Genomic DNA, 16,813 nt, shown 5'->3' on the forward strand with positions numbered 1-16,813 from the left:
CAATATCTTGCTTTACTATAGAAAAATGATGAATCACACAAAAAAAAAAAAAAATTGTATGCAAATTGAAATTCCCGGGTGAATTTTTGCAGATTCACTAATTTTTACTAATTTAAAGTGAATATTGTTTTGGACTTTCTCCAAAGCTCCTGTCAATCTTCCACAAGGTGGCGCAGGTACTCAATAGAGATTGAACTCGAGAGTGCAGTAATACAAAAGACCACCAGAGGTCGCTAGCACAAGAGTAAGAGTAGTCAAACAAGGCAAAGTCAAACTGGGATGTCACGTCAATACAGGGAAGTGAGCAAGCCAAAGTCAAATGGAAGCAAAGGGGTCAGAAGCCAAGAAGTCACGTAAGGAGCCGATGAGGAGCAGAGTCATAGTCAGAGGGCATTACCGAGGTCAGAGGCCGGGAGAGCACGTAAGTACAAAGGTGGTGGTGGGTGCAGAGACACAAGATGGGACCAGGGTCAGGTAGACAGGACGGAAAGACGGTAAGGGGAGAACGGAGGTCAGGGAGAGGTAAGATAGGTAGCGGGACAGATCAAAGCTAAATCACAGGAACCAGTGCACATGCTGCAGAGCAGGAACTATTACTGGCGCTGTTCCGGAGGAGTCCACACTATAATAAAGCGGTGAGAGTCCCGGATCGAGGCAGGACCGAACAGACCCCTCCCACCTGACTAAGCCCCATCAGAGCTAAGCAATAGTCATGACATCTCTGTTACAGACACCCTCCAACCTGACTAAACCCTGTCAGAGCTAAGCAATAGTCATGACACCTCCGTTACAGACACATCTATGATACTATCTGCCTCTTTGACATCTTACCCATTGTCCTGGGAATGAGCAGCACGGCGATATGTGCTGTGCCCCTTTTATTACTGTACTGTGCATCTCCTTCTAAAGGCCCCAAAGTTCAACACCAAAGTGGGCACAGCACACCTCTCTGCGCTGCACATACTCGAGAAGGTCAGAGAGTCACATGCTCCGGATCTGGAGGAAGCTGCTGAGGAGCATCAGTCAGGACTGTGACGGGTCATTCATATTTCCTGATATTTCCAATGCCCCGATGACCATACCCTACTAATTACCAAACTGTGCCAATATCGTCAGGTCCTCTATTACTGCAAAGCGACCTATTGTTACATTGTAACAATAATCAGTAACGTTTCCCCGTTGGTCCTTCTCTGGGATAGCGTCTGTTCTTTTCTGTGCCATTACTTCCTCTTACTCGTGTGTTTGGTTGATGACAAGTACAATTTATGACAGACGTTTCTAAAGCGCCATCTACACCCCTGAAAATTCATCGCACGCCCTGATACACGGTTACTGTACAGTTTATGATCATTATCTGTCTTTACCGCCGTATTTTATCCCAGCTGCTTCCTCTACTTTGAAATACAACAACCTGTATGGGAACAATATGTGGGTTTTTTCACAAGTGGGACGGAACCTGTAAATCCAGCGTGGCGGTATTGATTTAGCTTCCTAGCGAGCGACCCTGCTGTATTTCCTTTACATTCGGCCTTTGTGAACCTCGCACAGATACATAAAGCACAGACACCAGAAGAACGTGTTCTGCGCTGCGGGGAGGGTGAGAAACACGAAGATTTATCATATTTTACAACATCAGTCCAATGTCACGATGTAGCAAAGTTTTTAGCACATTTTAAGATTTGATACATTTTTGTGAACTACATATAGAATGGTCTAAAGAAAGGGGGATATATAAAATATAGGGTTTTGTTCCCCCTAAATGCCCTTTCTTGGACTCTTGGGTCTGATCTCTGCCCCTTGATTGATAATAATGCAATCATTAATGGGAAGGGAACTTATAAAACCTGATAGGTTTATGCGTTCTGTCCATAGAGTATGTACCAATATTCCATTCCAACTTGGAAATGCACAGTATAAATAACCTTTAAATGTCAAGACCATAGCCGAGGTCCAGTTTATGAGACACTCACGCTCAATGCCAAGCAGCTGCCGCAGAGGTGTAAAGCCCCTGTGCACACAGCGATGTCCATAAAGTGATCGGGCGATGAGATTGGTGATCGAGTGTCTGCACAAAGACGAAACCTTTTTTCATCCAAGACATATGGGATAATGTTGCGTCCCACTTTGTTTCTTAACATACACACTGGACTTTATAAGTAATCGTTTGGCTGAAAGGCCAGAAATTCCTACAGACACTTTTTAAAATATTCTGAAAAGTTCCTATGTTGGCTATAACCTATATCTATGATGTTCATTTTGAAGGAGCCAGTCTCTGGAGAAGCTGAGGTGTCACTACTGTAGCAGCTGAGAAGTTCCTGCTGGAGTGTTATTTGTTGTATCTTTCCCCACCTGTTTGCCTTACCGTCCTCATGTTGTGTTATATAGTTACATAGTTACATAGATTGAATAAAGACCTAGGTCCATCTTTCCTTTACCAATTATATATTTTGTCATTAAATCATTTATAACCGATAATGTTGTGTACTGAGGAAATCATCCGCCCTGATATACTGTAAAAGCTGTTCTAGTATCTGCCATTACTACCTCTTGTGGTCGGCATTCCACAGTCTGACCGCTCTAACTGTAAAGAACCCTTCCTATTTAGCTGTCGGAATCGCTTTTCTTCCATTCGCAGTGAGTGCCCCCTGGTCCTTAGTATTGTTTTTGGAAGGAATAAGTCATGTGCCAGTCCTTTATATTGACCACACATGTATTTATACATATAAATGAGATCTCCTCTGAGACGTCTTTTTTCTAAGCTAAACAAATCCAACTTTCTCAACCTCTCATCATATTGCAGTGGTAAGACAATGGGCTTCCAGTCTTATTGTAGTGGAAAGACTAGGGTCTTTTGCAGGCCTTCACTAGTCAGGGTGCGTTCAGGACCAGCAAGGGCCTAGGAACATGTCAGTGCATGGAGGAAGGACCCATCTAGGTCAGTTTACCTGCAGTCACAGGTGGGGGTACCGTGAGAACCTCCAGCCATGACCACAGATAAACTGAGTGAAGTCATCGCTCATCACTGCAGCTCAGTCAGTTCCGCCTGAAGCTCATACCGTGCTGTCATGTTCTGTTCTCGTTCACAGTAAATTCATTATGTATGTAGCAGAGCCAGGATCGTCGTGGGACCTTGTGTGGAATACATCAGAACTGGGTGTTTGAGGTTAATGAGTGTGAAAGAGAGTGTTTTTATATTTTATTTCAAATAAAGGCGTTTTTCAGTGTTTGTGTTTATTTCGTTTTACTTACAGATTAGTAATTGAGGGAATCTGAAAAATTCCTCCCATTAGTAATCTAGGGTTTAGTGGCAGCTGTGAGCTGTCTTTAACCCCTTATTACAACGACTGCAACCACACCAAGGCAATTAGAATGAGCCCTTTAAAGTTCCAGGCTTCTCACATCTATACCAGCCCCCAGCTATTGGCTTTGTCATTGCTGGGCATCAAAATTGGGGGTGGGGTCAATTGTACATTTTTTCGTTGCAACAAATATTCCTGGATTTTAAAGAAATGCTTTCGCTCCTTAATGTTACTTAGGTCAATAATCCTTGCAGTATTGCAACTTTCCTTATTATTACTGTGACACATTATGTCAATTGTTACAATGTAACCTTCATTGGATTTCCCATGTTTTATCGGGAAGCTTGTTTAATATATATGCTACTAAATCACTATTATCACAAGAGGGATACATTACCACATTGTTACATTGTGATCTCGATGTGCTAACATGTTATCTGTCTATGAAGAAGCCTCATGTTAGAGCAGAGGAGCATCTACAACTTTTCGTTTTTGACAATTGATGAACATTGTCCTGAATTTCATGAAGAGGTAATAAGTGTAAGCCACAGGCTCCCCAGCCATAGGGGGGGACCCATTACCAATCCTTCATCACATCCAAGAGTCTATCCACCATGCAATACTTAAGACCTCACAACCTTCTTTCCCTACAATTGTTTCCGCCGCTGGTTATGATCTGTCAGCAGGTTTTTCCTATGTAATCTGAAGTAAGGATTGAGACTCTGATTCCGAATAGCTTGAGCAACTCAAGTCAATGGGGAAAAACTTGCAAAGTAATGAGTGTCATAGAGGGTCTTTCTCCAATATCACACAATCAACAGAGCGAGAGATCAGTGAGCAATCCAAAGAAAATTTATTCCAAGCAGAATAAGATGGTCCATAAAATAATCCACCACACAGAGGGTAAAATGGTCCAGGAACACAGATACAGTCCAGTAAGGGATAAATGTTCAGGTCTCTCTGGGAAGCCGCAGCTTCTCCCACAGAGGATATAAATCAGTCACAATCCTCCTTCTACTAAGCATTGCTCCCACTAGTCAGTTTCCTACTCCAAACTGATGAGGGGCAAATACCCCGAAACAGCTGTCTGTGGATGGACACCATGTTTTGGTATAGGCGGTTTCCTTGACTGGAGACTGCCCTTCCCGTGGTTGTCCCTTCCCGGTGAAAGACCTGGCTAGTTTCCTGCCAGTGTTGAGAAACGCGTGATGGTGTCTCCGCGGCATTCTTGTTTTGCATATTTTCCCAGGGGGCCTTGTTCTAGTGCCACTGCGTTGAGAAACACGTGATGGTGTCTTCGCGGTGTTAGATGTTGATCTCCCCGAGGTCAACCATCCTTACCTATGTAGTCACAATCCTCCCGCAGTCCTTTTCCAGGGAAATCAGGGTTTCTCAACAGCTCTCCGGGGTGCTGCGTATAGCTGCAGCTTCTAACCCCAGAGAATGAATCTTCCTGCTTCTCTTGTAGTTCTCAGCCAGGAACTAATCTCCAGGTAAAACAGAGAGTTTAGGTGGATCCCAGGCCCCCCTCCCCCAGACTTAGTGACAAAAGCCTGGCAGGGGGTGATTAAACCTGCAAACAGAACAATGTACACACAAGGAATACAGAATAGAGAGAGCAGCACACCTAAAATACGAACCTACATAAAATTATACGCAACCCCCCATATTCCACCATCACAATGAGTAACCCGAATGCCGTACTGTTCGTGCAAGTAGCGAATAGTGCAGAATTCCGGTTACTCGTTACATTGCGAATATTCCCCATTGACTTGCATTGCACACGCTATTTGGAATGAAAACATAGGGTGGAGTGTCAGACTCTGTAGCTTCTGATGCCGATATGACACTCGGCTAGTTTTGAGCTTTGTGTGACACCTATACTATATATGCTACAATGGTCTTATACCTGTAGATACTTGTAACAGTTTATCATTTTCCCACCATTCGTCTATTGGGAGCGAACATGGATCCGAAATTCAAAGAAACTTGCTTTGACTTTGACCACCACCAAAGAAGTTCTTGGCACTCAACTGAGGAAACCATTGTGAAGAGTGGTGGAAACCATCAATATGTGTAGACCAAATCCAGTCCATTATGACAACGATGAATGTAAACCTTGAAACCTTCAAATATTTCTAGAAAATGACCAACTCTCCCAAGACGTGATGGCTTCTTCGTTGCTCATCCGAGGACGATCGGGGAGATCAGTCTTATTTAACCTCATTTTATGATGATGTATATTTTCTCTCTTGCGCATATGAAATCGATGGGGAAAGTAAGCAAAGCAAAAACACTGGGAGATTTGACTTAATTTGTATTGATTGCTGTCAAAAAGCATATTAGTCCCAACCGATGAAGCTTCAATAACGGGGGGTTGTGCGGAAGAAGCAATATCTTTCAATGGATTCTTCAATATCCCGATAGTTGAGCGTCTTCTCCGGTTTGTCTTACTTAGGCTTTGATTGGCAGCGTGATATTTCCATTCTGTGTGGATATTTCTTTAGATTTTCAGGTTGAAGTCCACTCATAAGTCTGAATACAATCATAAAAGGAATTTAATAATTTGCTTTTTTCCCCCAACTCTGTAGAATACAAGGTTTCTCCAATGAGCCCCTGTTATCTAAAGCCTTTGATGTATCTTATTGCCTCTTCTTTCTTTTAAGAAGTTTTCCTACCATTGGAAGAGATGGCGTATTAAGGATTGGTGGGAGGGCAGCTGGTGAGGACCCCAAGGATTCACAGAAGGAGGCGGCTGCAGGTCATGTCAGGTACTATAGTGTCACCCCATTCATCCAATGTATAAGGAGTACCAGCCCATGGGGGAATGGTGGGTAGGTTGAATCCAAGTGTCAGACCTGCACTAATCATAAAGTGATAGCACATCCCGGTAAAAGTAGTCTACACAATGCAAAGGAGGCCCAAATAAAAGAACAGATCGGACCTGCAATATGAAACATGGAACAGAAGAGTCTGTGTCACAGGTGGACTGTCACAGGACAGTCATGTGGTTTCTGGCAATAGAAGGTCACAGCGTTTGGCTGTGCAGAATGCTCCCTGACTTTCCATTGTTCCTGCTGTGAGTATTCATTGGTACAGGTAGTTTTCGTGCTGGATACATCTTTCCCTTTTGGACCCAGCAGAAGCTCGCCTTCCACCCAGCTGCTGATCATCAGTATTCTCATGGTGCTAAAATACTGCCTAGACTGGTGCTGGTGATATTATTCAGTTCATTCCCAGCTCTAGTTGCAAGCAGGTGGCTTGTACTCCTCTGTGGTATCGTTGCTGAATACTTTGCTGAACTTCTACCTGAGTCATCTGTGCATAGGTAGTTCATTCTTTCCCCCCTGTGTGTCCTCCTTTAGTGTTTAGTGGGGTTGATGAAGAGCTCATCCCACCCATTCCCTATTTAGGGCCCAGCAGTAGGCATACCTAGGGTCAAGTATCTGGCTTGGCACATAGGTGCGGAACCTATCTAGGATTGTGATGGACACCAGCACTAGGTTTGGTCAGGGGTCATATCTCCCCCTTCCCTAAACACAGGGATCCCCTTCCCTTACCTTTTGCCACAAGCTTGGTACTTCCCTGTACCTGGCATAACAGTCTATTTCCCCACTGTATCATTTCCATTCCCTTTCCAGGCATCAAAGACCCATAGGGTCTCTCAAAGCAGGTAACAGAAGTGGATGGATGGACAGATAGATAAATAGATAGATAGATAGATATATAGATAGATAGATAGAGGGATAGATAGATAGATAGATAGATAGATAGATAGATAGAGGGATAGATAGATAGATAGATAGATAGAGGGATAGATAGATAGATAGGTAGATAAATTGATAATGTCATGAGTGTGTCATGCTTGACAGACAGTCCTGTGGTGTTCGGCTGTAGAAGGTCAAAGCGATTAGCTACACAAGCTACTCCATGACATCCTCTTCTTCTCGCTTGTGATTAATCCCTTTCCCTTTAGGACCCTGCAGATTTCCTCACCTTTTCATCTGTTAATTATCAGCACTTACCTTGGTCTCATTAAATACCCTCATTCCCCCTTGGTCTTTGCTGGTTATAGAGATAGAAGCCTATACAGGACTTAGATGCAAGCAGTCGGCTTGAATCCATCTGAAGAAACATTGTTGGTTGTTGCTGTTCCTCTCCCTGAGTTATCCTGGAGATAAGTTGTTCATGTGTTCCCTGTGCCTTCTCTAGAGCTTAGAGGAGTTGACTAAGTGCTCATCCCATCCTTTCCTTACTTAGGGCCTAGTTCTAGGGTCAGTCAGTGTCAGGTATCTTGCTCGGTGCACAGGTGTGGAACCTACCTATGGTGGTCAGAGGCCAGTGGAAGGTTTTTTCCCGTGGTCACCATTTCCTCCTTCCCTAGAGACAGTGTTTCCCTTCCCTTTCACTCTACACATGGTACTTCCGCATACCTACCATGACAAATAGATAAACAGGAAACACTTCTGCTTTTGCTCCCATTTTTATTGAGCTTAAATCTAAGATCTAAGACTTTTTCTTTGGACACATAGGGCTTTTTTCTTTCATATATTGTTCATAAATTAGTGTAAATCTGTGTTAGTGATCACTTCTCCTCTGCGGAGATAATCCACCCACCTCACAGGTGCGGCAGATCAAGATGGTGATTACACAGAATGATTATTGCACAGGTGTGCCTTAGGCTGGCCACCATATGTCCACCAGATGTCTCCAGAGCTCTTGCCCATGATTTGAATGTTCATCTCTCTACCATAAGCCATCTCAAAAGGCATTTCAAAGAATTTGGCTGTAGATACAACCACAGACCACGTGTAACTACACCAGCCCCGGACCTCCACATCCAGCATCTTCACCTCCAAGATCGTCTGAGACCGGCCCCCCGAACAGTGGCTGCAACAATCAGTGCAAAACCAAAGAATTTCTGTACAAAGTGTCAGAAATCGTCTCAGGGAAGCTCCTCTGCAGCTCGTCATCCTCATCGGGGTCTCCACCTGACTGCAGATTGTTGTCAAAACCAACTTCAGAGGTCAAATGCTGGAATTCGATGGTATCTGGCACGTTGGAGAGGTTTCTCTTCATGGATGAATCCCGTTTTTCATTATACAGGGCAGATAGCAAATAGTGGTCACACCACATACTGACTGGTTTTCTAACCTTCCCCCTCCTGGACCAGCAAAAATTGTAAAACTGTACATTTTAGAGTGGTCTTTCATTGTGGCAAGCCTAAGGCGCACCTGTGCAATAATCCTCAGCATCTTGATATGTCACACCTGTGAGGTGGATGGATTTTCTCACCAAATGATAAGTGATGACTGACACAGATTTTGGTAAATTTGTGAATAATATTTGGGAGAAAAAGGCTTTTTTTTAGTTCAGCTCAGGAAAAATGGGATAGATAGGTAGATGTATCGACAGATAGATAGAGGGATAGATAGATAGATAGAGGGATAGATAGATAGATAGAGGGATAGATAGAGGGATAGATAGATAGATAGATAGAGGGATAGATAGATAGATAGATAGATAGATAGATAGATAGATAGATAGATAGATAGATAGAGGGATAGATAGATAGATAGAGGGATAGAGGGATAGATAGATAGATAGATAGATAGATAGATAGAGGGATAGATAGATAGATAGAGGGATAGATAGAGGGATAGATAGATAGATAGATAGATAGAGGGATAGATAGATAGATAGATAGATAGAGGGATAGATAGATAGATAGAGGGATAGAGGGATAGATAGATAGATAGATAGAGGGATAGATAGATAGATAGATAGATAGATAGATAGATAGATAGATAGATAGATAGAGGGATAGATAGATAGATAGATAGATAGATAGATAGATAGAGGGATAGATAGATAGATAGAGGGATAGATAGATAGATAGATAGATAGATAGATAGAGGGATAGATAGATAGATAGATAGATAGATAGATAGAGGGATAGATAGATAGATAGATAGATAGATAGATAGAGGGATAGATAGATAGAGGGATAGATAGATAGAGGGATAGATAGATAGATAGATAGATAGAGGGATAGATAGATAGATAGATAGAGGGATAGATAGATAGAGGGATAGATAGATAGATAGATAGATAGAGGGATAGATAGATAGAGGGATAGATAGAGGGATAGATAGATAGATAGATAGATAGATAGATAGAGGGATAGATAGATAGAGGGATAGATAGATAGATAGATAGATAGATAGATAGACAGAAAACCTCTACTCTGGGACAGAGTGGTTAGAACAATGGAAATGTAGCAGAGTTGAGGTTGTCACTATCGATGCTGACTGTGAGGTAACGCACAAATGATTGACGTCTCCGTCACCCGCGACGTGGAGCCTGTTATCTGTAATGAAGCCCCCCTTATTATCTGAACAATCAATCAAAAAACACTGGACCAAATTCCTCCTCTGTTCTTACAGCCACAATGAAAGCATTCCGAGCCCCTTTTCCATGGACAGTTTGTTATTGGCTCTGGGATTCCTCGCGGGTCTCGGTGGGTGAGGGTCTTATTTTAAACCTCAGCTTTTTGGCTTCCAGCAGAATTTCTTCCACATAATTAAACCATCAGCAGAGAAATCTTCTACTTTACTAAACTTTGTGTTCTGGATCCGGAGCTCGCAGATGTAATTGCAGCGCTGCCATCATTGCACACTCCTGGCTCCAGAGTCCTTTGGACCTGGACCAACATAATTTACAATGTTTCCTGCGCCGATAGAGAGGAGATAAACAGACTAAACTTGCATCTGAATTTAAGAAGGTTTCTACCTTAAACTGCAACATCATCCTATGAAATATAACTTTTCGTGCCCTAATGTACACGGCCAACTGAAACCATTGGTGGGCAGAGTAAAAAAGTGTTACCCCCTTCACAAATTTTTTACTTGAATCCTCAAAATAAATGTTTATAAATGATTTCTGCAGCTACGAATGTGTCCACCATTACATTTCTGCAAATGATACAAGGTATTCAATTTTTGATAGGCTGCAATTCACATCTTAGCCACTGGGTGGCAACATATAGACACATGTAACATAAACATCTCCCAACAGAGTATCGCAAAAATCATATTGTTGTTCTTTGTTGTTTTGTTGTTTTTTTTAAAGACAGGCATCTAATTCCATTCATCACAGGGTAGGTCGAGTGAAGGGGGAGGATAGAGGCACATTTGTAAAACATTTGTATGTATGTGTAGCATAAAATGAGATTGTTCTGTTGTTGAGAACAATATTTGATAAGAGCTGTGTAAATAAAGCAATGTGAACGGGGGTAAGATGCTCACATGGGCTAACAAGGTGGTTCTTTCAAGTGACTAGTCAGAGTGCGCAGCATGTACCAGATCTTGACAGACAGCAAAAGGTCCATCAAGGATCAGGTTAACAGAGTATGCAGGATGGTAGACAGACAAATGGAGCATAATGTAAAACATAAAGCACAGCCAGGTGTGCAGATACACATAGAAACCGTACATATATAGTTAATACAGAATGTGCAGCAGGGTTACGGTTAATAGCAGGCAGAGATAAATGCAAACTGGAATTTGAAGCAGGTACATAGTTAACTGCAGGATATAAGTGAAGAGTTGGAATACTTGTTGGAAGAGATGTGGCTCACACATATATATAGCAGAAATGTATTGGAAAAATGGTAACTTGCTTGCAGAGATGTGTTACCTTGATTGCAGAGCCTGAAGAGTGAACAGTGCCTAGAACAGTTGAATGATGTTGTATCATCCAGATAAACTGGACTGAACTTGGAAAAAGCAGTCAGGAGTAGCAGAAGAGTTAATTACATTTCTAGAGCAAAGTGACAAATGAGCTAGAACAATGTTTTCTTAATGTTCAGGCACACATGGCTGCCTGATCCAGCCTTAAAAGTCTTTAAATCATGACATCAATGTTGCTTTTTTGCCTAACTGAATTTGAGAACTGCAAAATGTTTAGCCTCTGTGCGTGCTAATGTGTCTGCAAATGCACTGAATAAAGAACATTTGGAGGCATTGCTACTACATGGAATATACTTGTAAAAAGACTGTTTAATGTTCATCTGCTCTATTTGTTGTATTCATCTCCTTTATTCTTTTATATTCAAATGCTTTATTCTTTTGTATTCACCTGCTGTATTTTTTTGTATTCACCTGCTGTATTCTTTTGTATTCACCTGCTGTATTCTTTTTTATTCACCTGCTGTATTCTTTTGTATTCACCTGCTGTATTCTTTTGTATTCACCTGCTGTATTCTTTTATAGTCACCTGCTATATTCTTTTGTATTCACCTTCTGTATTCTTTTGTATTCATCTTCTGTATTCTTTTATATTCACCTGTTGTTTTCTTTTTTATTCACCTGCTGTAATCTTTTATATTCACCTGCTGTATTCTTTTGTATTCACCTCCTGTATTCTTTTATATTCACCTGCTATATTCTTTTGTATTCACCTTCTGTATTCTTTTGTATTCATCTTCTGTATTCTTTTATATTCACCTGTTGTTTTCTTTTTTATTCACCTGCTGTATTCTTTTGTATTCACCTGCTGTATTATTTTGTATTCACCTACTGTACTCTTTTGTATTCACCTACTGTATTCTTTTGTATTCACCTGCTGTATTCATTTATATTCACTTGCTGTATTCTTTTTTATTCACCTGCTGTATTCTTTTCTATGTATATTATGCAGTCATAGTAGCTTGCACCTGTTCACACTAGCTTTATCTTGTCTGCAAATACACTGAATACAGGACATTTGGAGGCATTGCTGTTATATGGAATATACTTTTAAAAGACGGTTTAATGTTCACCTGCTGTATTCGCCTGCTGTATTCTTTTGTATTCACCTGCTGTATTCTTTTATATTAACCTGCTGTATTTTTTTGTATTCACCTACTGTATTCTTTTGTATTCACCTGCTTTATTCTTTTGTATTCACCTTCTGTATTCTTTTGTACTCACCTGCTGTATTATTTTATATTCACCTGCTGTTTTCTTTTTTATACACCTGCTGTATTCTTTTTTATTCACCTGCTGTATTCTTTTGTATTCACCTACTGTATTCTTTTATATTCACCTGATGTATTCTATTGTATTCACCTGCTATATTCTTTTGTATTCACCTACTGTATTCTTTTGTCTTCACCTGCTGTATTCTTTTGTATTCACCTGCTGTATTCTTTTGTCTTCACCTGCTGTATTCTTTTGTATTCACCTACTGTATTGTTTTATATTCATCTGCTGTATTCTTTTGTATTCAACTGCTGTATTCTTTTGTATTCACCTGCTGTATTCTTTTCTATGTATATTATGCAGTCATAGCAGCTTGCACTTGTTCACACTAGCTTTATCTTGTCTGCAAATACACTGAATAAAGGACATTTGGAGGCATTGCTGCTATATGAAATATACTTATAAAAAGATGGTTTAATGTTCAGCTACTGTATTCTTTTATATTCACCTGCTGTATTCTTTTATATTCACCTGCTTTATTCTTTTGTATTCACCTACTGTATTCTTTTATATTCACCTGCTGTATTCTATTGTATTCACCTACTGTATTCTTTTGTATTCACCTGCTGTATCCTTTTGTATCCACCTGCTGTATTCTTTTGTATTCACCTGCTGTATTCTTTTGTATTCACCTACTGTATTCTTTTGTATTCACCTGCTGTATTCTTTTGTATTCACCTCTTGCATTCTTTTATATTCACCTGCTTTATTCTTTTGTATTCCCTACTGTATTTTTTTATATTCACCTGCTGTATTCTTTTCTATTCACCTGCTGTATTCTTTTCTATTCACCTGCTGTATTCTTTTCTATTCACCTGCTGTATTCTTTTGTACTCACCTGCTGTATTCTTTTCTATTCACCTGCTGTATTCTTTTATATTCACCTGCTGTATCCTTTTATATTCACCTGCTGTATTTTGTACTCACCTGCTGTATTCTTTTATATTCATCTGCTGTCTTCTTTTCTATATATATTAGGCAGGTATAGCAACGTGCACCTGTTCACACTAGCTTTATCCTGTTCAGAGGTGCCAGTATTTTTTTTTTTATTCACAGGACAGATAAATAGATAGATAGATAGATAAAATGAATAGATAGATAATAGATAGATAGAGGGATAGATAGATAGATAGATAGGTGGATAGATAGATAATAGACACGATGGTGGTTACTGGAGCTGAACTCACCTTTCTAGCCTTGTTCACACTTCACTGACTTTCCACTTGGTGTCACTATGTCGATATCTCTCGTTCGCACGACATATAATGCAGCCGTTCTGGCTTTTTCCATAACCCTGTATTGTTTACAGACTGCAGAGAAAGTGAATTACATAGTGCAGGTCGGCAAATTAGCATTTATTGGAGGTAGGACTAATAAAGCTTCATATTTAAGCTGTCAACAGGAAAATCACTTACTTCTCAATCAATCAGGTCCCAGTAAAACACACAATGATATTCATCTGCAGCGCGCTCCGCTCCGCTCTGCAGATGTTATTAATGCTTATTACACCGTGGATTAACAATCAGAGCAAGGAAAATAAGCAGAGTTCACAAAGCCCAGAGGTATCATTGCAGGATCCGGCTGCAGAGGACATTATTCGCATTCTGCTTGATAGAGAAATAAAAGTGGTAACTTAGTTACAGTTAGTGCTCCGAGAGTTAAAGGAAACCTGTCGCATTGAACGCGGCGGCAACAAACCGCAGAGCTGGAGGAGCGGAGCAGGATGATATATACGTTGAGTCCTGCTCATTATGAGCTCAGGAGTCCAGTGGGCGGTCCTTTTCTATGATTACCAGCTATCTTTTTATGTAACTACCTACATAACATAAAAGTCTCGGTGCGGAAAGAAGAAGGAAAAGAAGCCTATCAGAGGACAGAATGGTGCAAGAGCAGAGGTGGCGGAGGACAGGAACAGGAGTGACCAATGAGACGGGAGGAGAACAGTTTATTATTTTTTTATAGGAAACATCTCCAGTCCTTAATATTAACTTGCAAATATTGGGTTAATCTGCAGGTCAACAGTATTCTAAATCTACCCAACCGCTGCACTCACGACCCGCTGGACAACTGTCAGTCAGTGCCAGGGTGTGGCCATACCTCACTATATACTGGCTGCACTTCTATGACTGAAAGCTGGGGGCTGCCAGTCAGTGCCAGGGCATGGCTACAGCCCACTATATACTGTCTTCCTATGACTGAAAGCTGGAGGCTGCCAGTCAGTGCCGAGGTGCGGCTACAGCTCACTATATACTGTTCGCACCTCTATGGCTAAAAGCTTGAGCCTGCCAGTCAGTGCCGGGCTGTGGCTAAAGCTCACTATATACTGGCCTCCTCTCTATGACTGAAAGCTGGAGGCTGCCAGTCAGTGCCGAGGTGCGGCTACAGCTCACTATATACTGTTCGCACCTCTATGGCTAAAAGCTTGAGCCTGCCAGTCAGTGCCGGGCTGTGGCTAAAGCTCACTATATACTGGCCTCCTCTCTATGACTGAAAGCTGGAGCCTGCCAGTCAGTGCCAGGGCGTGGCTACAGCCCACTATATACTGGCTTCCTCTCTATGACTGAAAGCTGGAGCCTGCCAGTCAGTGCCAGGGCGTGGCTACAGCCCACTATATACTGGCTTCCTCTCTATGACTGAAAGCTGGAGCCTGCCAGTCAGTGCTAGGGTGCAACTACAGCTCACTTTTTTACATGCTTCTCCTCTATGACTGAAAGCTAGAGGCTGCCAGTCAGTGCCAGGGCATGGCTACAACTCACAATATACTGGCCACACCTTTATGACTGAAAGTTGGAGGCTGCCAGTCAGTGTCAGGGTGTGGCTACAGCTTGCTATATACTGGCCACTCCACTTTGACTGAAAGCTGTAGGCTGCCAGTCAATGCCGAGGCGCAGGTACCACTCAGTTTTTAGTGGCCACACCTCTATGACTGAAGGCTGGAGGCTGCCAGAGAAAATAAAGTTAATTTCCTGACGGTATCCGGTCTTTCAGTGCAGAGGCCATGCAGCTTTAGATTAACCCCATATCTGCTGATTTAGTGTTTGGCAACATGACAAGTTTCCTTTAAACTTTTCTTGATGAATTTGATTTGACCCTGACTTGAAAAAATCCTCATACATTGAATTTTATTAGATTTGCTCAACACTATAATTTAATCTTTCCCTAGAAAACTAAATATGAACCCTCTAAGCTGCTCCCTCCTGAGTATGACAGGTCCTCTATAATTTTGGAGCTCCTGGGTCTTCACATGTATTTGTGCTTTTAAGTGACTTCACAATAATCTGTCCCATGTATAACATTAGCCATTATATGACTCGTAATCTGCATTTTCACCAGTTTTCCCCTCAGCATCCTCTATCTCTACTTTTCAGTTGTCTCTGAGCTGGTGGGTTTACTGCTATAATGTTTCCCAGACACAGCATACAAAGACATGAGGGATTCCTGCTCTCCTGACTCTAATATTGAAACTCAAGATCTAGCGAACATTACCCTTCTGCTCCATGGGAGGATTCTAACCTCCATAAGTTCACTTTAGCACACACCTTAAGGCTTCACAGGTGTTAGTGCCCTTGTTAAACTCCCCACCTACCACTGTCTCTGGTGCTGGATGTACCCCTGCCCAGCCTTATATATGGAGAGCCAGGGAAGGAGAGCTTGATGATAAGCATGAATAAAACCAGGGTAGGAGAGCTTGAAGGCAGGCATGAACAAAGCCAGGGTAGGAGAGCTTGAAGGCAAACATCAACAAAGCCAGGGTAGGAGAGCTTGAAGGCAGGCATGAACAAAGACAGGGTAGGAGAGACTGAAGGCAGACATGAACAAAGCCAGGGTAGGAGAGATTGAAGGCAGACATGAACAAAACCAGGGTAGGAGAGCTTGAAGGCAGGCATGAACAAAGCCAGGGTAGGAGAGCTTGAAGGCAGGCATGAACAAAGCCAGGGTAGGAGAGCTTGAAGGCAGGCATGAACAAAGCCAGGGTAGGAGAGCTTGAAGGCAGACATGAGCAAAGACAGGGTAGGAGAGCTTGAAGGCAGGCATGAACAAAGCCAGGGTAGGAGACGTTGAAGGCAGGCATGAGCAAAGCCAGGGTAAGAGAGATTGAAGGCAGGCATGAACAAAGCCAGGGTAGGAGAGCTTGAAGGCAGGCATGAACAAAGACAGGGTAGGAGAGCTTGAAGGCAGGCATGAACAAAGCCAGTGTAGGAGAGATTGAAGGCAGGCATGAATAAAGCCAGAGTAGGAGAGATTGAAGGCAGACATGAATAAAGCCAGAGTAGGAGAGATTGAAGGCAGGCATGAATAAAGCCAGAGTAGGAGAGATTGAAGGCAGGCATGAACAAAGCAGGGTATGAGAGATTGAAGGCAGGCATGAACAAAACCAGGGTAGGAGAGCTTGAAGGCAGGTATGAACAAAGACAGGGTAGGAGAGCTTGAAGGCAGGCATGAACAAAGCCAGGGTAGGAGAGATTGAAGGCAGGCATGAACAAATCCAGG

At 42.0% G+C, this 16,813-nt stretch overlaps 1 protein-coding gene across 1 annotated transcript in view; it reads left to right on the forward strand.

Moving 5' to 3' along the window:
* Positions 1-5,379, forward strand: part of LOC142312561 (uncharacterized) — a 47,586-nt gene extending 42,207 nt beyond the window's left edge. Inside the window, exon 3 of the mRNA XM_075351553.1 lies at positions 5,215-5,379. Within this exon, the coding sequence (XP_075207668.1) occupies positions 5,215-5,379 (165 nt within the window). The remainder of the gene's footprint in view (positions 1-5,214) is intronic.
* The last annotated feature ends 11,434 nt before the right edge of the window (positions 5,380-16,813 follow it).

This window comes from Anomaloglossus baeobatrachus, chromosome 5, assembly GCF_048569485.1.
Source record: "Anomaloglossus baeobatrachus isolate aAnoBae1 chromosome 5, aAnoBae1.hap1, whole genome shotgun sequence".
Taxonomy (NCBI): domain Eukaryota; kingdom Metazoa; phylum Chordata; class Amphibia; order Anura; family Aromobatidae; genus Anomaloglossus; species Anomaloglossus baeobatrachus.